Source organism: Gambusia affinis, linkage group LG13 (assembly GCF_019740435.1).
Source record: "Gambusia affinis linkage group LG13, SWU_Gaff_1.0, whole genome shotgun sequence".
NCBI classification, from domain to species: domain Eukaryota; kingdom Metazoa; phylum Chordata; class Actinopteri; order Cyprinodontiformes; family Poeciliidae; genus Gambusia; species Gambusia affinis.
In genome coordinates, this window is record NC_057880.1 from 4,589,869 (window position 1) to 4,613,567 (window position 23,699).

General features: G+C 40.6%; 3 protein-coding genes across 7 annotated transcripts; all 3 read left to right on the top strand.

Moving 5' to 3' along the window:
• Positions 1 to 3,313: 3,313 nt before the first annotated feature.
• Positions 3,314 to 10,254, top strand: tlx1 (T cell leukemia homeobox 1). 3 transcript variants are annotated; one of them, XM_044136859.1, is made up of 3 exons: positions 3,314 to 3,849; positions 5,133 to 5,463; positions 8,037 to 10,254. In XM_044136859.1, exons 1-3 carry the CDS (start codon positions 3,387 to 3,389, stop codon positions 8,245 to 8,247), a joined length of 1,005 nt encoding a protein of 334 aa, XP_043992794.1. In that variant the 5' UTR covers positions 3,314 to 3,386; the 3' UTR covers positions 8,248 to 10,254. The 3 variants fall into 3 exon arrangements, with proteins under 3 accessions (XP_043992794.1, XP_043992795.1, XP_043992796.1); XM_044136860.1 differs by having other exon boundaries at positions 5,226 to 5,463; XM_044136861.1 differs by having other exon boundaries at positions 5,262 to 5,463.
• Positions 10,255 to 14,352: 4,098 nt separating this feature from the next.
• sdhaf4 (succinate dehydrogenase complex assembly factor 4) lies at positions 14,353 to 15,950 on the top strand. The gene is made up of 3 exons (XM_044136862.1): positions 14,353 to 14,540; positions 14,669 to 14,779; positions 15,665 to 15,950. Exons 1-3 carry the CDS (start codon positions 14,462 to 14,464, stop codon positions 15,772 to 15,774), a joined length of 300 nt encoding a protein of 99 aa, XP_043992797.1. The 5' UTR covers positions 14,353 to 14,461; the 3' UTR covers positions 15,775 to 15,950.
• Positions 15,951 to 16,083: 133 nt separating this feature from the next.
• On the top strand, positions 16,084 to 23,209 carry cep68 (centrosomal protein 68). Of its 3 annotated transcripts, XM_044136857.1 has the most exons (9): positions 16,084 to 16,980; positions 18,527 to 18,616; positions 18,783 to 19,043; positions 19,357 to 20,346; positions 20,887 to 21,058; positions 21,118 to 21,266; positions 21,362 to 21,484; positions 21,833 to 21,929; positions 22,036 to 23,209. In XM_044136857.1, exons 3-9 carry the CDS (start codon positions 18,831 to 18,833, stop codon positions 22,197 to 22,199), a joined length of 1,908 nt encoding a protein of 635 aa, XP_043992792.1. In that variant the 5' UTR covers positions 16,084 to 16,980; positions 18,527 to 18,616; positions 18,783 to 18,830; the 3' UTR covers positions 22,200 to 23,209. The 3 variants fall into 3 exon arrangements, with proteins under 3 accessions (XP_043992792.1, XP_043992791.1, XP_043992793.1); XM_044136856.1 differs by lacking the exon at positions 18,527 to 18,616; XM_044136858.1 differs by lacking the exon at positions 18,527 to 18,616 and having other exon boundaries at positions 21,121 to 21,266.
• The last annotated feature ends 490 nt before the right edge of the window (positions 23,210 to 23,699 follow it).

The following is a 23,699-nucleotide window of genomic DNA, read 5'->3' on the forward strand; positions in this document are numbered from 1 at the left end:
CAACTCAGCACACTACTTTTTCAATACAAAATACTACTTTTAGTGGAAGTGAGGAACAATATGATGCAACATAAAACAAATGAAACATTTAACTTTCAATCTAAAGCATAGAAAAAAATTGCAAATTTTAGTTTGATAAAAATTTAAATGAAACATTTAGACTTGAATTTCCTTTAGGGCAAAATCAGAGCTCCAACTTCAAATGATAAGACAATGAAACAATATTTGACAACACACTGCCAAGATAAGTTAAACATTGTGCCTGTACAGTCAAAATTACAAATTATATCTGAAGAACAGAATGTGGGACCCTTAACAAAATTTATGCTATAAATTAAAAGAGATGTCTAAGATTATGTTGACCTTTAAACCAAAAAAAATCTCCCAAGAACACTCCTGTTCAGGTATAAGTTGCCTTCATGCCTGTATAGTTTTTTGTTTGTTTGTTTGTTTTTGCGTGGAGGGGCAACCATATTTATAGCCTGGTTAGAAAGTTCTCACTAACCTATATGAAATTCCACTCGAAGTCCATGAGGTTTTTTTAGCAGAGTTGAGACACGGGGGTTGACAGTGACCAACTTCTTTAGAACAGTTTTTCCTGTCCTCTTGGAGACGATCTTGCCACAGCTGGCCTTGGTCCCTCTTTCAGGGTTGATATCAAGAAAGTGCCTGAAAATGCAGTAATTTCAGATTAGCATATGATGCTTAAGGAGTCAGGGTTTAAGGTGTGTTAGGTGTGAAAAGGGGGGGACGGACAGACGGACACAAACCTTACCTCTGGATGAATTCAAGTGTACATGCAGCCTCTTCTTGATATTGTAGGTGTAGTACATTGAAAACAGTGCAGCAAGCCCGGTCACAAAGGTTGGTTGAATGCCCTCACATACAATATGGCTCTCAAGACTGATCATCCAGTGCCCAGCAGTCACATGGTCTTTTCCACCTGAAAAATAAAATAAAAAAAATTATACCAAGTATTGTGACTTCTACAAATTACCTTTACCATTATTTCTAAAACAACATTCATTTAAAGATATTGTGTTTCATGCAATACAAATAAATCAAAACCTTGTGTCATCTGCATGTTATTGTATCGTATTGTCGTGAAAATCTTAAACCACAATGAGTTTTGTTTTTCTTTGCAAAGTTATGGCATTCTTTATTCATTCTCCAGTTAGGTAATCTTTCTCAACATTTCTACTGACAACCTAAGAACGTATGAGCTAAATCTAAAAAAAAGAAGTTTCTACAGGCAAATAACTAAGTAACAATGAAAACGGGTTACTTTAATTAATTACCTTCTTATCTACAAGATATATCAAATAATGTTATGCTAGCTTCCTTATTACAGCATGACAGATTAACTAAGCTAACTTAGTTAGCTACTAAGTTAACTAAGTTAGCTTAGTAACTTTAAGCAGTACAGTCTGCTTAAAAATGACAACTGTATGACAACATCATCTAACAAATAAATTATGCTCCAACTTACCGGATTGGCTCATAAAATGCAGGATTCAAATGGATAGTCCTTGTAAAGAAAATTCTAGAGGTTGCTTCCACATGTCACAACAACGTGTCTTCTTGTGAAATACAGTAGCGTTCTGTTTAAAGAGAGTCTCCTTGCCGTTGAATCTAACATCATTCCCAAAATGCAATGCTACTCACAGTATATTACAGTATTTTATTAAAAACAGTAATAATTGCCCAGAATGCATTGTTTTTCACGGTGCAGTACCGTTTTCAATAGAAACAGTATGATACTGTTCAGTTTTGGCCGTTTTTATACAGCAATTTGTTACAGTGTACGTCTGAACCAAGGGCTCCACGTCCGGGCGCCGATTGGCTACCGGAGGCATTAAATTTTGATGTGACTCAGCAGGCCAATGAGAAGATTTCAGACCGTATCAAATATTAATATGTAAGTACCCCCAGCGTTAAGTAATGAAGTCCCAGCGGCGTTCGTTGGCGAGAGAAAATCAATGAGGCTTTCGGTTTAATTTTTCATTTAATTGTTTGGCTTTTCAGCGGGCTGCTGCGCGTTATTTATGATCAACTGTTCACAGTGTTAATATCGCCTTTGATATAACGGAGTTTGCGAAAACAACCGCAGATCAGCATTCCTTGACATGAGTGAAATCTCACCTTTTATTCTTTTCTTTTTCTTTATCCTGAACCGATCCTAGGTAGTTTTGGGTTCGGAGAAAATAGAAGGAAGAGAAAAATAAATAAACGAAAGCAAAGAAAATCCACGAGGAGTGGGTCGGTGTCATCCCTCTGAACATGAATTAATAATAGTTTCACATCCGCAGCAATAAGGCGCATTAAGAGCCGCTCATTTTTCATCTATACGCACCCTGGATCATTTTAGCCAAATTGGTCGTTTTATTATAAAGATAGAGAATGTTTTTAATATGAACCACAGTCAAAATGCACTATTTTAGTGTATATTTTATTATTTCTTTAATGGCAATATGGGCTCCTGTTTTTGTTTTTAACTTAACCATTGCGTTGTAATTATTAATTACACATTTTGACGCCGCAATTAATGTGCACCAGCATGTAAAGGTCATTATTTTATATATTGGAACATGTCTCTTTAGAAAATGACTAAAAAATGGCAGCTTCATCTTGTATAAATAAGTTTTTCTTAGAAAGAAAATCACTCCCAGAGATAACTACTTTCGGCATATTTTTTCCGTTCAGTTTTGTAAAATCTTCAGATTTATTTATTTATTTATTTATTTATTTATTTATTTATTTATTTATTTATTTATTTATTTATTTATATGTTTGTATGGGGGTTGGGGAGGGGGGGCATTTGTTTTGGGAAATAATTGGATCTGCATATTTGAACTGATGCTGCCGAAATACAGCTAAATCTCCATGTATTCTTAAAATACTCTAACCATAAAAATCTAATCTGTACTTGTTCATTTGGTCGGAATTTGCAGAAGCAAAACGTGAGGCCAGAACAAAAAGGTTAGAGAATGTACTTTACAGACTGTCCACTCGACGAAAAGAGAAAAGAAAAGATACAACATCTTAAAAAGATAATAAAATGTCAGATTCTCCACAGATGAGAGGAAAATAGAGGCATTAAAAAAATAAAACGGGCCTTGTGTGTGAGAAGGTGGGGGGTGACTTGGGGAGTGTATCGACTTAAGGCTGAAAAGTTTGGAGGCCGTGCAGAACGTCGTGCTGTCTCCTTGGCAACTTGATTGATGGTCCCGCACAGCAGAGGGTTGGGGGATTGTGGGGGTGGGGGGTGGTACAGGGGAGCCCACAGAAAGACGCGCGCGCCGTTCCTCGCAACCAGATAACGAGCAGCAGGTCCAGCGAGAAGCAGCGCGTGGGTCACGGGAGCCGAGGGGAGCGCATCAAGCGCCATGGATCACATCGGGATCCTGGGGGCGCATCTGCAGCAGCACGGGCACGTGGAGCCCATCAGCTTCGGCATCGACCAGATCCTGAGCAACGTGGAGCAGAGCTGCATGCTGGGCTCGAGGATGCCGGAGCCGGACTACGGTCACTCAGCGTACAACGGCGGCGCCGGGGGAGTGGGAGGCTTCGCGTGCGGCGGCGGCGGCGGATACAACAGTACCGCCGGCGGCTCGTGTGGGATGACGTCTCTCGGGGGAGCTTATCACATGAACATGAGCGTGAACATGAACGGGACTAACATAAACTCTTCCGGGGTCATCCGCGTCCCCGCGCACCGGCCTCCTCTCAGCTGCGGCGGAAGCTCCGCGGTGCCGCCTCCCGCTAGCGGCGGCGTCGGCGGCAACCTGAGTGCGCTCACCTTCCCGTGGATGGAGAGCAACCGGCGCTACACCAAAGACAGGTTCACAGGTATGTATTATTATTATTATTATTATTATTATTATTATTATTATTATTATTATTATTATTATTATTATTATTATTATTATTATTATTATTATTAAGTAGACTGAAGGACAATTTACAATTTACATTTACCGTTGCCATTACAGGCCTTCATGCAAAGCAATGGTTTGTTTTGTTTCGTTTTTTTGCTTTGTTTTGGGTTTTTTTTTAGCAAAATAAGAATTTGTGGAATAATAACTTTTTTAACAAAATCTCGCACATTTTTAAAATATCTTATACCACGAGATATTTACAGATGTAAATATTTTTAATTGTTGGTCACATAAGATGCGGTCGCTGCTTCTTCTTGGAGCTGTCTCTGTGGTCCCACTGCTCTTTCTGCGATCCTGTTGCTGCTTTTGTTCTGCTCTCTCTGTACACCGATGGAGCTCCCGGATCTACGGCGCTAAGTCTGTCATGGTTTTTGATGTCATGGGGGGGGGATGAAAGAGTTTATGTTACATCTCAACCGGAGAGGTGGTGATGGTGGTGGTGGTGGGGGGGGGGGGTGATCTAAGATGAATATACAAATGAAATAAATGTGACAAAGTAAGAAAAAGACATCAAGAAAAAAATAAATCACTGCAAGAACAACTACACACCGATAAAATAGACTAGGGTTTAATTTTTCATTTAATTATATAATTAAATGAAATATCATATATATAAATTAGAACAAATAAAAAGTCAGCTGTAAACAAATTGATAAGAGCCATGAAAGGTAAAATAATGTCTCCTGACAACCATGCGCCTTTAGTTTATCAGCTGGTTAGTTTGACTCTAGCTCAGCCTTTAATCTTCTGTTTCTCCTTCATCCCACAAACATTTTAAGTTGATTTCCAAACCAGCACATACAGCTTAGTTACAATGCTGCATTTGTTCGTGCTTATTTGCATTTTTTTTCTCTCTCGCTAAAGCCCAAAATCAAACTGTACATACACTCTTTTGTATTATACAGTAAACTTTGAATAACTCTCACGTTTTTGAAAGTTCTGATAAAATGTCTTAAACCATTAAATCATAGAATATTTTCTGAAATTTTGTAGTAAATATAGGCAGCAACAAAAAACGAAAACTTTTTTTGAAGTATTAAACATCTTATCTTGATTTTCGGATTTGTAACTATAGTGATTAGACAATACTTTTACAAAGTTGATTATTTAAAAAAAAAAAAAAAAAAAAAAAAAAAAAAAAAAAGAAAAGTCTAAAATTTGATGTTCTTTTAACAGCTACAACTCTGTGTTTAGCCGCTTCTCTCCGCTCACTGTCTTCTTCCTGTCTTTCACCCTGCGTGTCCCGCTCTGCTCTCCTGTCCCTTCCTGACCACCGTCCCCGTGAAGTCTCTCTCTCACCCCTCACTGTCACGCGCCGTGTAGGTCACCCGTACCAGAATCGCACTCCGCCGAAGAAGAAGAAGCCGCGGACGTCGTTCAGCCGGCTGCAGATCTGCGAGCTCGAGAAGCGCTTCCACCGGCAGAAGTACCTGGCGTCTGCCGAGCGCGCCGCGCTGGCCAAGGCCCTGAAGATGACCGACGCTCAGGTCAAAACCTGGTTCCAGAACAGACGCACCAAGTGGAGGTGACTGCTCTCTTCACTCTCTCCTCTTTAGATTTGACTCAAAACGAGTTTTTTCGGAGCAGAGTTGTTCTATGCGGTATTAGTAAAAAGGCTTTCTAACCACGCTCGTGCGACAGACTGGAGAGATTCAGATTTTTCCAGAACCGTGCCAGCAATTTATGACCCACGTAAATCCAAAGTGGAGAATCAATTTTCGTGGGTTATCACAGATTAGCACCCACATTTATCGTCTACGCCCAATCTTTTAATTTTGCCGGTCCACCTTTAAGAAGACTTTCTCATCTCTTTTTTTTTCCCCGTCAAAATCATATCTGACATTTTGTTTTTCTGTATGCGGTCCGCTTACCCCGTATTGTTTATGCATTATTCATAAGCGGATACCTGCTTTTTCACTTATTTTCTATATTTGTATAGAATTTTATCCGATTTTATTTTATTTTTAATGCTATAAAATATCTGTTGTAATAAACTGTGGTCATATGACTAATAAATAATAGTCGTCTGTCAGCAGGAGGAGGCCGCTCGTGTATTTTGGTTTGATCGGACATATTTTCTAAGAGTTAGCCTAAATTACTAAAACGGGGATCAGAAACTAAATACATAAAAGTAGAATTAAATACAAATGTTTCAGGAAAAAATATTTAAAAAATACACTAAAATAAAAGGTAATTTGTGAATTTATCCTTAGCATTGCATATTTATGTTTAGCACCAAGTCTATATTTAGTCTATTATTTTTACATTATTGGTGCCCAGCTTTTAATTTTACATTAAATATTGTGCAAAAGTAAAATACAGAATACGTTCCAGTTACTTAGCAGTATAGTGTACTGATATGCAACACCTGGGTACAAAATGCTTGGCTTACTGCTACAAAATGGGAGCAGAAAGAGAACGGTAACAAATCTGGGTATGGATTTACCCAGGTGTAATTTGACTAACACGTCCGGCTTGCTTTTCTAATAATAGAGAAAAACACAAGGAAGTGTTTATCTCTAACAAAATAGTACACAAAATAATTGTGTGCGTGTGTATTTTTTTGTTTAAAAAAAGGAAACGCTACAAAATTTCAAATTTCTGAATTTTCTCCATGATTAATCAATGATACATGAACAAAGGTTTATGTGTATGTACAGTAAGTGGGTTTTGTTAAAGGTTCAAAATCAAAGAAGGGCATTGTGTACCGTATCGAAGGATATTCAGCATGAATAAAAATATGTCACTAAAGCTGCCGTGTTTTATAATTTAAAATAAACGTTTACAGAAGTATTTCTTACATATTTATTAAAACCATCACCATATCATGATAGCATGATATGAGACAGATGATCTGTGAAAAGATTGAGCTCCTCCACCTCCTCCCAGTGCTACTATTGCCATCTGAAGAAATGCACAAAATCAGCCAGGAGGAGAGTCTTAGCACTGTCAGTCAACTTTGTGTACTTCCAAATGTGCTAATGGGAGAAACAACTTATCTTGCAGAAAAACCATTTATCCACCGTCATCGGTGGCTATGCTAACTAGCCTGAGCATTCAGGACATGCTCTGCTATCATGAAGACTCTAGACCAGGGTTCTCAAACTCCAGTCCAGTCTAAAAGTCCTGCAACCTTTAGATGTGCCTCTGCTGCACCACACCTGAATAGAATAATTAAGGCTCTGGAGAACTCATCTACACAAGGTGGAGGTAATTAAGCCATTTCATTCCAGTGTTTTGTACCTGTGGCACATCTAAAAACTGCAGGACTGCGGCCCTCGAGGTCTGGAGTTTGAGACCCCTGATCTAGACTGTGTAGGACTGTGAGCAGTACGTACACAAGAATGATTGATAGAGTATAGGCCTTCCTCCACCAGGGAGAGAACTAAAACATGCAGGAGGCCGGCCCTCGAGGACCGACTTTGGGGACCCCTGATGTAAAGCATTTTACAGAAATATCAAATGTTTTTCAGAAGAAGATGAATTTCTTTCGGTCTCTCCTTGGGTGACCCCTCCAGCACCTTCTGGTGGTCTGTTTGAGTATGGCCCCCCATCTCAAATTTGGTAGACACCTCTGTTTGGACATGGCCTCGATAATGCATCACGAGTTGGGGGGTGGAAAAAAAAAAAAAAAGAAGAAGAGCCAACAAGATACCTCTGGTTCTGGTTCTGCTCTGCATCCCAAGAACCAGAACCAAACATGGCGAAGCAGCATTCTCCTCCTATGCACAAACGTCTAAAAAAACGTTAACACATCTGAAACTCTGAGCTCCTATAAATCTAGACTAAAACCTCTACTGTTTAGAGTTGCTATTGAAACATAATCAATTAAATATTAATCAATAATCTGATGTGTAGCAAATGTAATGTTGTTAACTGTGTGTTTTACGACTTTGTATTTTTGTGTTTTTATGATGCAAAGCCCTTTGAAATGCTTTGTTTCTGAAAGGTGCTGTACAAATAAAAAATTTGATGGATTGATTGATTGAAGGTGTCAATGCTCTGGTCCTGTCCACTTCCTCCCAGTGTGCGGGCTCTGTTTCCCCACACCGCAGTCAGCCCTCTCTCCCTCACAGAATCTCTGCACTCTCCTTGCAGACGGCAGACGGCGGAGGAGCGGGAAGCGGAGCGGCAGCAAGCCAACCGTATCCTCATGCAGCTGCAACAGGAGGCCTTTCAGAAGACCATCAACCAGCCGGCAGCCCCCGACCCACTGTGCCTGCAGAACAGCTCCCTGTACGCCCTGCAGAACCTCCAGCCGTGGAGTGAGAACACGGCAAAGATCAGCAGTGTGTCAGCCTGTGAGTGAACCTCTAGCTCTTCGTCTCTCCTTCGGGATCCAGTGACTGCTGCGGTGTGGAGGAGCGACCCGACGCCTGCTGAGAACATCATGCCGTTGGACGTCCTGCCGTTGGACATCCTGCTGTTGGACGTCCTGCCGTTGGACATCCTGCCGTTGGACGTCCTGCCGTTGGACTCTAGTTCATGGCCTTTGCTCTTTCTGTCTCACAGACACCGGTGCTGTTTGTTGATGGGCTCTCCCTGCACTTCTCCCATCAAATGGGGCCCACACGACGACATGTTGTGTTATTATTATTGCTATTAATATTCTTTACATGAGGGACTTTTAAAAAAGATATTTTTATAAAAGTTTATACGACTGACTGAATAGGGCTTTGTCTTAGAGCGACATGCTTATTTATCGGCCTTCTTTAATCGACTTTTTAATCGACTGCAGAATAACAAAGCACTTGTTTCAACAATCTTTTAGAAAGAAAGGGATGTAATGCGATCAATGGAGATTCTCAATCTTGTTAACCGCGCGTTTAATTTACCTTCGAATCAACAGCTGCAACCTGGAAATGATGTTGTGTTAACCTGTTGAAACAAAACTGTTGAACCTGTTCCATCAAAGTCTTCGCTTACGGTTGTGCTGTGTGACCCGGTGGGTGGCTGATGACTCTTAGCAATAAAAACTAACAGTAATAAGTTCCTCAGCACGTACAGACAGGCATTGCAGCTACCACTAGTTTTTACGCGTGCAGCAGCCATGTTGGATTTATGGGTCGGTGTCCCATAAATCCATTCTTAAATTCTTAGTTTTTCTCTCTTTTTCTTTTTTTTTCTGTGTTGGAATGTTTGAATTCTTTGTCAGAAAAATCAGCTGAAAAATTGAACAAATCAAATATTTTTGATTTGGAAAATTGGAGGTTTCCATCAACCTCCCACTGACCGCCATCTAAAAATCCAATATGTTTCAATATGGGTGCTGTGCTCATACAACACAGTGATAGATGCAGAAAGAAGCTGTTTATTTGTGTTTATATCGCTAAATCAGTCCCCTTTCAGGATATAGCACAGCCCTTATATAGCACAGTGGACCCTTTGTGTTTGTGGGAGTTTGGGATCGCAACCTCCTCCTAACAGCTGAAATCCACTAATACTTGAGACTGTTTATTTTAATAATTGCAACACCAATTATATCTCATTAATGTGCACAACACAAACCATTTTAGCAGACAGTAACATCTGCAGCCTTCCTTTTCTCTGCTGTTGAGGGTCAGTCCCAGCAAAAGTAAATGCCACTCCTGGATTGGCTGTTTTGCAAATGCCAGCCAATAGCATGTCAAGTAGAAATGGGCATAGCCATTTCAGCTTCCCAAAGATGCATTTTTTCTCTGTGTTGTATATCGAATGTTTTCGATATGCTGCAATGGACTGGCGATCTGTCCAGGGTGAACCCAGCCTCTCACCCGCTGACTGCTGGACATAGGCACCAGCACCCCTGGCAACCTCCATTAGGGATAAGAATGTAAGGTAATGGATGGATGTTAGATATGTTCTACAAAATAATTTTTCAATAATTATCTGGAGTTACATTCCACAGAACAATTCACAAATAATGAACCACAAATAGGCAGGGTTCCACTGTATGCTACTGCTGTGGTTCAGTTTAGTGAAAGTGTAGAAATAGATAATCGGTAGTTTGTATTGCTAACAGAAGTTAGCTTGGTCACCCAGCACAACAAGCAGCGAATCGCTGACCTTCAACTGGAGCACACCTATGCAGGATATGACCTCATTCACTGATAAGAGTTTCAACTTCCATGGTAACCGCAACGCCATCAGGAAGTGCTGAGATGTACACATCAAAATGACCAGCTTCAGTGGTCACTCTAACTGATATCTCCAGACTGGATCATGGACCAAACGTCCCAGTACAAGTAAGACACACCATAAAAAACACAACATAAATGGTGAAATGTAATATATTGCACTTTGTCTAAATGATGTATTTAAATGCAAATTACCACAATTTACTGTTGTTTTTTTTTTCTTCTTAGCATTCTGGTGTGTGTGTGTGCGTGTGTGTGTGTTTGCACACTCCCCTTCATCTGCATTATTTGGTGCACACTTGTTTACATACAGAGCTGTGTGAAAACGTATGTCTGCGTTGCAGAATATTTAGGTTTCGCTTTTTGCTCCTCACATTTAAATGCTTCAAGTCATCAAACTAATTTCATATCAGAAAGTGGGTAAAGTACAGCCTTTAGATGACAAAGTCCAAACTTCACCAAACCAACAATGTGAGAAAGAAGGGGGGGATAAGCACAAGTGCCGGACCCAGGCTTGACTACTGCCAGAGTTCCAGGATGAAGAAATCACTTAAATAGAACCTGTCTGACGACATGAAGTAGGGTGAGAGATCTAAAGTCAGAGCAAGAGATCGTGCCAGGATGTAAAGAAGTTCAAGAGCAGATGAGAAATAGCGTCATTGACGACTATCAGTCTGGAAGGGTTATAAAGGCGTTTCTACCAACCACACACTGTCAAAAGTCAATCATTTGAATTTCTCTCTTAGACCGCAACCCACTTCCTCCATTATTATTATTATTATTATTATTATTATTATTATTATTATTATTATTATTAGAAACCATGTTTTCTCCATGGTCCAGTGGGGAGCAGACCTGAAACAGGGTCGGAAATCCTCCTCTGTGTCTGAATCGAAACATTTTTGCAAAGCAGAACGGATCAAAATGCATCCGAATGTGAAAGATTCTTGACCAGGTTACCACAAACATTTGACTGCAAGAGTATAACACTCAGTTATTGGGCTTAGGGTGTAATTACTTTTTTCATATAGGGCCAGGTTTGCTTGGGTAGATTTTTCATTCATTTCAATCATTTTAAAAACAGCTTTTTGTATGAACTCAGGTTACCGTTCTCTGATATTAGCTTGTTTTTAAATACAAAATATTTAACTGCAACACACAAAAGAATCAAAAACAGAAAAAAAATTAGAAAAGGTGCAAATACTTTTTTTTCACAGCTCTGCGACTCGTCAACTCATAATTGACTTGTCTATTATAAGTAGACAAGTCAAGGCAAATTCCTGTCATGATGTCATTATTTCTGACTCGACTGCGTAAACACGCAGAAAACAGCACAAAGTAAGCCGTTTGTCACAGTCTCCAGAAAAACATGGCTGGTTAAGGTGGACCAATGCATTGTTATGTTTAAATAAAGAACAGTGACACGTTCCCTCAGTGGAAACCTTCAGTGGAAACAGTTTTCCTTTTGGTTCTTGTTTCTCCAGCTGTTGCAGTGCCTCACAAAGAAAGGTATGTGAACATCTCCACATTTTCTCAGGTTAGGCACGGTAGGAGTAAGCGAGCAAGAAATAAAAAGACAAAACCAGGAGGGTAGAGTCAATGACGATGTATTTAAAGATACAAAAAGGACATGGAGTTTGAAAGAGAGTAGGGAGGTCAGCGAAGAACAAATCCAGTCTTTTACTGTTTCTGCCCAACTACAACCAGCTTCTTTATCTTTGCTTGAGAACATCGTCCCCACAGCATCATCCTGCCAATCTCTGCCACAATGTTTTCTGTGTAGGACAAAAATGCTCCAGTTTGGTCTCACCTGACCAGATAGCATCTTTCCTCTCATTTTCTGTCCTCTTGTGGTTTATGGTAAATTCTTCAAATTTTCTTAAAACAAGGGCTTCTGCATTGCTGCTCTTCCCTAAAGACTAGATTCATGGAGTGCACTACTAACATTTGGGCAGGTCTGTAGATCTCCACAGCTTCTCTTGGATGCTCTCCTTGCCCAGCCTGTGGATGTCTGCAGTTGGTTCATCTTCACGTTCGGATGATGGACTGAACAATCGTTCTGTGAGATGTTGAAAGCTTGGGATCGTGTTTTAGACGTTAGCTCTGCTTTGACCTGACCTATCTACTACGCCCCATAGTCTCCTTGATGTAATAGCATTTATATTTCAATTAAATAACACACAAATAGAAAATGCTTACTGACAAGATGACTTCTGAAATAGAATTAGCTAAATTAGCTAAAGTTATAGCACTCTGTGAACCTCATTCAGTATTCCCGCCGTGTCCACATCAGGATGGCCTTGTCTTTCATTTTGTATTTGTACTGCAAAGGAGTTCTCCAGTCTGGGAAACACAGCTAATTAAACATTACTCAATTTTTCCACAACATATCAGCGTGAGCTGAGCTTTTCCAATCACGTATTTTGGTGATGCCCGGCACTGGAAATTTATAGTTTATTTCCATGCTATTTAACAAAACTGCAATTTTGGAAAAGGAAACATCACTCTGGCCTTTCACTTTAAACCTGACATTAAAATAAATTCAGAGATCAAACCCTGTTTTCCCCTGGTTTTTAGAAATAAAGCGGGTTTTTCTTCTAACTGCTAACTTGAGACAGTCTCCATGTTCTTATTCCTCTGCTTCTTCAATTTTGCATTGCTGCTCTTTTCTGGAAGTAGCCAGGCTGCTGACACTTGCTTACACTCGTGTGTGTGCATGTGTGTGAAGATATCCAGAAGGTTTTAGAGTGCTGATAGTTCTGAGTGGATGTTGAAACTCTCCTTTAAATTCCTCCTTAACTTTTCAGAAAGCTGCCTGGGTAATGTCAGCTTGCTTACACAAACACACACGCCGACACACGCAGGGTCTGTGTGTCACACACAGTTTTGTTTTCGTGTCTTGTGGGTACTATACATTGACTTCCATTCATTTTCCAGCCTAACCCGAACCGTCACATACCTAATCCTAACCCTATCCAGTTCTAGTTTTACAACTAGCTTGTAATTCACACCATACCGCCAAACATAACTAGAGCACAGTAGAACTGCAAAAAGAAGCATGTAGCAGGGAAAGGTCCTCATTTTCCATGAATGACTTCCCTTTGTTGGTAAGTATTTTGAAAGTGTTCCTCTATATGTACTATATGCCAGTGCACACAAACACCCTGCCTAACGGAGTGAGATTGGACACCAAAGGTTATATAAAAAAAACTTACAACAATTCATGTATAGAAAGAAAGAAGATCTGGTTTTCTTAAACTTAGCCAAATGAACTAGAAAAAAAAAAAACGTAACAAAAATACAGAATTAATGAAAAACAACCCATAAGCCACAAACTACAAAACCACGATGACAAAGATAGAGCAATATTCATCATTTATATATATCTCTTATTATCTGAAATAATAATATTTGAGCTGTCAGACATGGAGCACTAAAGCTTTTCAGCCCTGTCAACATCTGATTGAGGGACGGAGGTCACATATATCAAAATTAAACTTACAGATCAGACACGGAAAGTGCAAAAAAGATCTACTTCCGGTTACCAAAATAAAACTCGTTCCGCATTAATTATTGTATTGTGGTCATTACATTACACAAGGATTCTTTAAATCTAAGTTTTCTCTGGACTCATTTATAGATTTATTCATAAGTCAACATATTTCCATGTGCTTGCTTGTCATTAGCTTAGTTTATTTATTTTAAAATTAGGTCATATTTACAAAAACAACATCACACTCATGCATATATTATTCGTTTTCATATATATTTTATATCATTTATAATTATGTTATATTTACTAATATTTAACACTTTGGATTTAGTAGCTTGTGAACAAATAAGAAATTTCCTCTTGGGAATCAATAAAGTATATTCTATTCTATTCTATTCTATTCTATTCTATTCTATTCTATTCTATTCTATTCTATTCTATTCTATTCTATTCTATTATGTTATGTTAGTTGGCTTGTTTAAATTGCCCTCAGGCAGGAGTGTGCACTTGTTTATTATTATTTACTTCTATAGTTTGCTGTTATTGTTAATTTATTTATTATTTGCATGTCAGTTTCAACACTCTCAATCATCTTCCTCCTCATCATCATCATCATCTCAGCAATTTTCCCTCAGTCTTTAAATAATCCTCATCAATTATTTTATTTAGCCCATGATTTGTTTCCGTTTGTTCTCACAAGAACATAGACTTTGTTTTGCTCCCCTCGCCCCCTGCTGGACGCTCAGTGACATTACAATAATTTGTCGCACATTGATGACGGTGTTGTGTTTTTTTTTCTTTTTGTGTTTTTTTTTTTTGACGTAAATACCACGCTCCTCCGACTGTTTTGTAACAGTCCCCACAGCAGCTTAGGAGACATTTCGGCTTGATTCTGTTCTTTATTGCCGTCCAACATGTCTTTTTTACGGTTATGTGTGTCAGCGAGCAGACGGGTCGTGTCTCGAACCCAGGCTGTGGACTCGGTGTTTTCAGGTAGGAGTAACCCTGTCGGGCTCGGAGCTATGTTAGTTTTCATTGAAGCAAGTGGTTGGGGGAAACTGCTAGTTCCGATGTAAAAGCTGATGAAGTGCAGTAGTTTTTAGCATGTCGTCTTTGTCAAGGCTCGGCACGGGCAGCCAGCGGAGCGCTGAAGGACCAGGAGCCGCTCAAGAAGGCCAAAACCCCGCAGGGTCGCCTCGATGGTCCGGAGAAGAGCGGAGATGTTCTAGAAAGTGAGAAAGTGTTTGATTGGTTCCCATCTTCTCAATGTTTTAGGCAGATGATGCCCCGCTCCTCTAAATTGTTAGCATGTGTTTCTAAACCTGCCAGAACAAATAATTAAAAGCAGAATTAATTTATTGGCTCAATTAAATAGTTACTGTGCAAAGAAATTAAACTATGTTTTTAAAAATAGTCAAAAAGAAAAATTATATCAACACATATTCTTTAATTCCGCATTGTAAATCTTCGGATACAAATTATTACATTTTTATGTTCCTCGATTTATTCCTCATGCATTTACTTCCTTATTTTCTATTCTTGTTTTGTTCTTTGTTTACTTAATAGTTCAGGATTCAAAATATCAATATAAATTTTGACCAAATTTTGTAGGTCAGTAATTAGTATTATCAGATTTGTTCTGTTTGCTTGCACTTATTTCACTGAGGAAACTATTTAGCTCTGTTATTATTCTGCTATTTTTGAAGATTGTGATTTATATTTATAGTAAAAGCGAAAGAGGTTTGTCAGAAAACTAAAATATTGCATGACATAGTACTAATTAATTTTAATCTAGAAATTAATTTTACTGTCTATACACTGTATATTATCTTGGCTTTTGCATGAATAAGGTTTCTGTATTGAAAAGCAAAGTAACTGGTCTGATTTTCTTAGAAACTCAATTTGTAGTTTTTACTAGCTAGGACAGTATTTTAGTTTTTGCATTTCTTTATTTAAATAGCAACTATAGAAATTAAGAAAAAAAAAACATCTTTAGTTTATGAAATATAAAAGGAAAGAACAAATAATGAAGAATGAGTGACAAAAAGCTACCAAAGTCCAAAGAGAATCATGACATGGACAGAAGAGGTCTTTACTGGTGTCTTGTGTTCCTGCAGAGTTTCCAGATGACGTAAACCCTGTAACCAAGGAGAAAGGTGGCCCTCGGGGTCCCGAGCCCACCAGATACGGAGACTGGGAGAGGAAGGGCCGCTGTGTGGACTTCTAGGGAAGTCTTCCAGTTTCCCTGCCAAATGCAGCACTGTCAGAGGAACCTTGGAAGAGACTGAGACTGTGTGGCCGTGTAAATATTTACTGTATATGTGTGTGTTCAGAATAATATGCAGACCTGATTAACCTGATGCCCCACGTGTGTAACTAAAGGATGATTCAGTCTGATCTTAACCTGCCTCAAGTGTTTGTTCTGACTCTTTGTCTCATGTTGGACTGGATCAACATGAGATCCAGTCCAATGCAGCAGTTCAGTGACAACATTCAGGTTCAGAAAACCTTCTTACTCACAATCATTTGTAGACTTCCTATCCATCTGTTTCATGCTCGTTTACTTTAGAGATTTTTAACATCCAGGAAGGAATACTGACTATTTAACAAAGAAAATGCATCAGCAAGACTTGATCTGAACCCTGAGGAAGAGACATGAGGGTTGTGTCTTCACTATACTGTGATATAGTTGTCTCTTTAGATGCTCTGCTGCTGTAAAAAAAAAAAAAAGAGGGACAGGACACAAGTTGGACATTTACATATAAACCTAGACGGTGCGGAAAAAGCAACAATAAAAATGAGAATGAGATAAAAGACAATTCACGAAAACATGGGGCAGCAAAAACAGAAAATTAACTGCATGCTGCGAATTCTGTTTTTCAGAGTAGTCTACAGAGATGAAAAGGTTTGGGTCGGGTTTGGAACCACCATGTCTTTAATAACTCATTCAAAAACCTGCCTAACCAGGGATGGTACTGCAACTGGCCTGAAGTCACTTAATCCTGGGCTAAACCTGTCTGTGATTTACTGGATTTATTATTCAGTCTTAATAGTTATAACAGTGTGACACTGAAAAGAAAAGAGACGGGTCTCCGTTCTACATGCATTTCTACTTTTGTCCACTTGGGGGCGGGGGGACAATAAAAATTGAAAGTGTATTATCTGGTTCCATCACTAATGTTATAACTACTGTATGTAGTTGTTATAATATTGTTTCACCGAGCGTATCTGATTAACTTGGAAGTTTTTCGTTATATGAACACGTTAGTACTGTTGTGAGGGGAAGGCTGTATGAGAATGAGGCGTGTTTGTGGCGGACAGCGGTAGCAGACAGAAAGAAACGGAAGCTCGGAGACAAGAGCTGCGGAGGAAGGAGGCTGATGGCGGCGACAGCTACCGAAAAGAAAGCCACAGCAGCTGGACGACACCACAGGTAAAATCCCTGAGCTCTGTGCTGGGTGGTTAAAAATGGCTGCACCAGCTTCACTTTCTCCTCTCCTTTCTTTGTTCACTTCTCGATGTGGTCTCTATGAGACTTCCGCTGAACGCCTCGTTGTGGACATTGTCGAGCGTCTAACTTCTAAAAACAGATGTAACGAAGATTACTGATATTTCTATGCTCGTTTTAACCAAAGAATTGATAAATGTTCCCTCTGTGTGTGTTTTTGGTGCCGCTTGGTACCGGGGTGTCGTCCACAGTGTAAGTTTCTGGAGAGGAACAAATCCACAGTTGGTTCTAAACACACACACACGCACGCACACACACACACACACACACACACACAGCTGTGGAAGTCCCGTTTGCAGTGACATGCAGCGAACACACAGCAAGCGTGTGGAACAAGGTGATCTGCTTAGGCTGGATGTTTCTTTGTTGTTGTTGTTTTAACCTACATGCATCTTTGGCTGTAAACTAACAACGTCCTAAAATCATGACATTGAACATACAGCCGGAGACCTACCATGGTAATATCAAAAAGAAAAAGAAAAAATCAATGGGAAAATCCGTAGAAACGTCAAAAACACCCAGGATTTAAACAAAAGAATACCAATTGTTTAACGTCTTTACCAGTGTTTCACTGAGAAGTACTAAACATGACGAGCTCAGCAGATGTGCAGATCCACCAGGTGTTTGCTAATTGCTGTTGCTGCTGCTAGTCTGAAGGAGTGGTGTGGGTGAGTCACACCGCTTCCCCACACTGGGGAGTGCTCTGTGAGGCAGAAGCTCAACTCCAGGGAGCAGCTTCGAAAAGGAAGCACTTGGTTTTCTGCACCCAAAATTGCTACGAGGGAGGATTCAAGGATATCAGGGTTTCCTCCAGAAATGTTTCCCCTTCCAATGTTTCTAGTAATTAGTCCTTCCTATCTGTTACCGCTGGACTTATGAAACTAGAACTGTCGAGCCAGTCAGGCATTTGAGTATTCCAGCCAAGGGACAAATTTGACATTTAAAAATAGTAGAAATTTCATTATTTTCAGTGTTTTTTGACTGTTTTGTTCTTTGCCTCTGGTGTAGTTAAGACCATTTTGCGTCATGGTTTGTAAGAATTGGAAGGTCGGTGTGTGCATAGAGACGAGTTTATTCCCTCATGTATTCAGTTCCATGTTGCCAGAGATGTGCAAAGCTAACATGCTCTGATCACAGTCTCATACATCTGGGTCTTTCGTGGTTACTCGACTTTTGTCATTTATACATCACACTATGTCTTAGTGGGAAATCCACACAAGTCTTTGTACCTGATATCCCTGGTCTCCATGTCTGAACACATCGTGTCCGTGATAGTGTTAGTGGATCCATTGGGCAATCTGGATTCTTCCTGGTTGGTGCAGTGAACATGCAGTTTTAATGAGGCCAGTTAGGTGAGTAGCAACATATCATTACAGTGTCCGGACCCATCGGGAGTCTCAACCGGCCTGCTGCCTGGTGACTCCGCAGAAACACAGAGACGCACTGAACAACCAGACGTTCTTGTTTGCAGTTTGTATCCCAGCTGTATTTGAAACATGGAGGCTCCACATCACAAGCCTTCATGTTCTCCAGCTGAGCCTCAGAGAGACTCTAGTGGCTGGTCAGTGTATTTTTCTGATCAGATCTTGTAATTATTGAAGCTTTTTTTTTATTATTATTATTATTATTATTATTTTTTAAGTATTGTTAGCAATCTAGAAAAATCCATACTTTAATTTGGCTTAGATTTAATTTCATTTCCAATCTTTCTTTTGTTCTCATTACAGGAACCCTCAGCATTTCTGTTCCCAGATGAAGGCAGACAGTGATGGAGGATGCGTCTCTCAACACTTAAGCACAGGAACGCATTCTTAGCTGCACAAGATGGTGGTGGAGACAAAGCTGAGGCAACAGTCAATCGGGACCACCATAAAAGTGTGACCATAGCACCCAAGACCCACAATATGACAGACAGACATTATGTGCAGAGAAAGCCCCTGTTCACTGAAGAGCACCGTGTGTCCATCTTAAAGAAACTCCCAGAAACGGTGAGTTGGGGAAAATATTTTCATTGCTTAACATTTTATTCTAAGTTCAGTGTTTAAGACTCTCTTTGAGTTCTAAGACTCACTTCTATTGTGTGAAGTATAGCTCACTATTAAGGTAAATATGTATTTATTAACTTGAGATTGATCATTAAAATGCAGTTTCCTTCATCCAAAGTATATATATATATATATATATATATATATATATATATATATATATATATATATATATATATATATATATATATAAAAATAACTAAATATCAGTAAATATAATACCATACTCTCAAACTTATACTTTGACGTCTTTCAGGAGGAGCTTTCTGGACCCAGCATGAAACAGTGGGTCAATCCGCCACAGACGCCTGGCCTCTCTCTATGGGACCTCTCACTTCCCACAGCCTCTGGAGAAAAACCCAGTTCAACCTCGATTGTTCCAGAACTGTGCCACAGAGAACCCACTTCAGGATTAACTTTCCATGGCAGATCAGCTCGGCGAAGGTTCTCCAGCTCAATTCTAGGGGTTCAGAGCATAAATCCTCCTCTGAGGCCACAGCTGACCTCCACAGTTCTTAACCCAACCTACACGCCACGCTCGTGCCACCCCAGAATAAGCCAAGCCCACTCGAGTTCGAAGGAAGGGAGCGGTGTAGAAGGGACCAAGACGAGTTCTTCAGCAGCGAACTCTGAGTGTTGGTATCAGGTGGACTATTGGGCCTGTGCCATTCCAAAAGCTTTGCCTCCGTCTCCAGACAGAAAGTCTGCTGCCTGGAACCCAAACAAAGAATATGAGGCGTTGCTGGACTACACCTACCCTTTGAGACCAGGACCTGTCAACAGGGAATGGAACTCCCCTGAGCTGCAAGAAGACTCTCTTCTAAGATCTGAGCCAAACATGAAGGACTCGGGAATTGAGTTGGACCACTTGTGCAGCTCTGCCAGCCTGTCAGGGTTTGAACCCTCTGAAAGTGGCGGAGGAAGGAGCCGAGACAGAAGCAGGTCACCTGACCCACAAATGTTCCCCGCATCCTCAGACGTTCCCCCCTGCAGTACACCGCTCTCCATTGCCAATTTCACCAGTTTGTCCGTGGACAGTTTGGACTACAGCAGGGACAGAGCTGGAAGTGATCAAAGCAGGGATGGCGACGACTGTCAACGCCATGCAGAAGCCGCCTTTTCGTCCGCTGCTTTCATCCGTTCCGCTAAAGTTCTCCCGCGGTCCAGGTGGGTTGGTGGAGAGGTGGATGAGGAGTTTTGGCCTCTACCAGAGCAGCTGGAGGAACTGCAGCAGCTGTCCAGACAGGTCAGTCCAGCAGCTTCATGTGCAGGGTTTAATCTAAAACGGCAAATTTCCCTAAATATGCAATAATGGAAACCGTAACAATATTATCACAGAAATCAATATCTACAGTCTGCCAGGGTTTCCCTCAAGGGTGGGCAATATGCAAGATTCTCCCAGCCAATATTTGTCAGTGTAAAAATGGCAATGGGTGATATATTTACACAGGTGACATTTGAACTTTTTTTTTTTGAGTAAAACAAAAAAAAATTGTTCTTAAAAAAAAAAACAACCATGGAAGGGAGCAATCTATCTTGGATGGCCAGTAAATTTGTCCAATTGCCCAATCTTAGTTTCCCCCACTGTATTATAAGCCTGGGGGCCACCAGGCTTTACTTGTGCCTCCACCAGTCTAAGCATTAATTATTTATTTAAGTCTTTTTAAAATGTTTGCAGTTTTAATACCTGAAAACCAACTTTTCAGAGTTGGTGTTCAGAAAGCACCTGACTTTCTGGCGGAGCAGAAACTCAGGTGCATGTTGTGGCTTTTGTGTTTTGGGGAAGGTGAGGGAGGTGGCGGCCCAGATAAGCCCGCCTGCGAAGGCCCGCTGTGCATCTCTTGACCGGGACACCACCTCCATGCTGCCCTCCATCACCTCTTCACAGAAAACCCCAGAGACTGCGCAGGACAAACAGGATGGATGCGAAGGAACGCTGCGCTGTGCAGCAGAGACAGGTATTTACACACTTTCTTCTGTTCGTCACCCATCTGTTCTCACTTGGTTTGTTTCTCAGCAGCAGCCGGCGGCGGCAGGGACTCTGAGGCTTTGACGAGCAGCGACGGTGTGAGGGGCCAACTGAGTGTGACGGGGGTCAGGGAATGTTTGCTGAAGCAGCTGTGTGACGGCCGGGAGCAGAGCGACTCTCTGATCGAACACATCCAGGTAGGAACAAGCTGAGCTGGACGCCACTGGTGTAGTGATGGCAGACAATAAACGGTGAATGGTGTGTGTGTGTGTTTTTGGGGGTTTTTCCCCAGCTGTTCTGTTCACAGCTAGAGCTGCTCATCCAGCAGCTGTACGCTCTGGCACAAAGCATGGAGAAGATTGCTGCTCCTGCAGGAGACTTAGTCAGCGTGAAGTCATCGCTGGCTGATTACCAGGTAACAAATAAACCTCCCAGAATGTTCACAATGGTTAAACAACAAAAACATTACTCATAGCTTTGGTTTTCTCAGGATTTAAAGCTGTCTATAGACAAGAGAAGAACCACTTAAAATTTGATGCACATTCATAATCTTTCAATTGAAGCGCAAGGAAAAATTTCGGGGCAAAAGAAAAAAAAAAAAAAAAAAAGCCAGGTGCAATGGGAATGAGCCAAAATTGGTATCAGCTGGTCAAAGCTTTACAAACAACCCCAATTGAAAATCAGTTCTGAGTGGGCCATCTGTAGTAATAACCCAAACCATAAGTTACAGCTTCATGCTTTCTACACTCTGATTTGTTTTTAGAGCTTTCAGAAGGAGTTGAGCAGCCATCAACCTTTGACATCTTGCGTCCTCCGTGCTGGACAGCATCTTCTGAGCTGCATGAACAGCACCTCTCCATGTCAGTGATGTACATCTTATATAAATATATATATATGAAATAAGAGTCTAATATTAAATGTTTCTGCAGAGTCTGACCCTAGTATGTCCCGTCTTTGTGTTTTAAGTTTTAAGAGACACTCTGCTGCTTATCGAGAAGCAGTCCGGAGCTCTACAGAATCACTCGGAACACGTTTTCTCCTCCATCCTCTCCGCTATGGACAGTCTGGCTCTGCCCACTCACCACAGTCCTGTTCAGCTGAGGGAAGAGAAGAACTCTGCTGGAACCTAATAAGTCCAGTTTGTGGACGGACCACGAGAAGGCCTGGCACTCGTTTTCAAAGTGGCGTTCTCAACATTCTGGAATCGCGACCGTTACCGAGCCTCACGACTGCCTCCAGTTCAGACCAGCCACTGACTGTTTCCCCGGTCAGCTGTTTAAAGCAGCTTCGGCTCCAGCCATCCGTCGGCGGTTTTCCAGGCTCCCCAGTCTGGTTGCAGATACTGCAAGACTACACTGTTCCTCTCAAGCTTCTCATAGCGCATCTCAGTATGTTTCAGAAATCATATGCAGGCATATTCAATGAATGAGAATATTATTGAAAAGCTCATGGACTTCAGTTACTCAATTCACAAAACAATTTCAAGGTTTCCCCCAGAAAACTTGCTAAGCCCAGTGGTTGGGCGCTAGGACAGCCGTTCATCCAGCGGCCGACTGTGTTTTTGAGTTAAAAAATGTTTAAAGTTGACAGAAAATTTGAAAATATCACTTACTTGTGTGTTATTGAAAGATTAATACCTGAACACCAACTATAAAGTTTTAAAAATGCAAACATTTTAAAAAGACCTAAATAAAAAAGAAATGCTTAGCCTGTTGGGGGGACAAGTAAAGCCTGGTGGCCCGCCAGGCTTATAATACACTGAGGGAAAACCCTGAATTACTTTTCAAGCCTTTGTTTCTGTTAATTGAGATTTCATGCTTGCTTACAGCTAATAAAAACACGACATTTAAGATGAAAATATCGCATCTTAATGAAGAATATGTTTAATACCCGCTTAAAAGGTACTTTTAATTTGATAAACTCATCAGAACGCACCTTTCTTAATTATTGAACATCATTGTACAATCGCTCCAGTTTGACCTAATAATGTCTCCTCCTTGTGGGACATGCCTCCAAATGGACTTTATCAAATGACCCTGAAGCTCCTCGTCCCATTAAACAGCTCCATATTGCTGCATTTTTATTGTGTTATTCTGTCACCTGGTACTGGAAGTTATGTTAATAAATATAACATTGTTAACACAGTGGTTTTATTTATAAACCAAGTCAAGTACCAGGGTTCTGGTTTCCATTTTTACCTGTCTGACGTATGAATGATGCATTTTAGATGCTCTGAATGACGAGTTTCAACAGTTCCAGTCACACTTCTCACCCTCCCGCCCAGCACCTCCCCTGGGAAGGCCTGTGTAGAGTCTTAAAATAAACTCATCCTGTACTTCAGCAGTGTAATCTCAACCCAGAAAGGTGAGGAACTTTTAATCAGATTTTTTTTTTTGTCAGATGTTGGGAGATGTTTTTAGGTAACAAGTTGCAGAACGGCTGTTCCCCTCTGCTGTCGATACTTTGTACTTCCTTCTACCGACAAAACAGCAGTCTGTCTCCTCCAACATTTCACCAAGTTGGACTATACATAGAAAGATCCATATACTGGCAGAACCCACCCAGTTTTCATTTAAAACCAAGATTTCGTGTTGAAATGCAGTCTAACAAGCTCCTCGTGACATTTGGAA

Excerpts from the sequence above, each read along its gene's own strand:
- tlx1 (XM_044136859.1), top strand. The coding sequence starts at position 3,387 with ATGGATCACATCGGGATCCTGGGGGCGCATCTGCAGCAGCACGGGCAC. Across the intron at positions 3,850-5,132 it reads CACCAAAGACAGGTTCACAG|CCGCTTCTCTCCGCTCACTG; the intron begins GTATGTATTATT and ends CTCTGTGTTTAG. Across the intron at positions 5,464-8,036 it reads AACAGACGCACCAAGTGGAG|ACGGCAGACGGCGGAGGAGC; the intron begins GTGACTGCTCTC and ends CTCTCCTTGCAG.
- sdhaf4 (XM_044136862.1), top strand. The coding sequence starts at position 14,462 with ATGTCTTTTTTACGGTTATGTGTGTCAGCGAGCAGACGGGTCGTGTCT. Across the intron at positions 14,541-14,668 it reads TGTGGACTCGGTGTTTTCAG|GCTCGGCACGGGCAGCCAGC; the intron begins GTAGGAGTAACC and ends GTCTTTGTCAAG. Across the intron at positions 14,780-15,664 it reads GAGCGGAGATGTTCTAGAAA|AGTTTCCAGATGACGTAAAC; the intron begins GTGAGAAAGTGT and ends GTGTTCCTGCAG.
- cep68 (XM_044136857.1), top strand. The coding sequence starts at position 18,831 with ATGCGTCTCTCAACACTTAAGCACAGGAACGCATTCTTAGCTGCACAA. Across the intron at positions 20,347-20,886 it reads TGCAGCAGCTGTCCAGACAG|GTGAGGGAGGTGGCGGCCCA; the intron begins GTCAGTCCAGCA and ends GTTTTGGGGAAG. Across the intron at positions 21,930-22,035 it reads CATGAACAGCACCTCTCCAT|TTTTAAGAGACACTCTGCTG; the intron begins GTCAGTGATGTA and ends TTGTGTTTTAAG.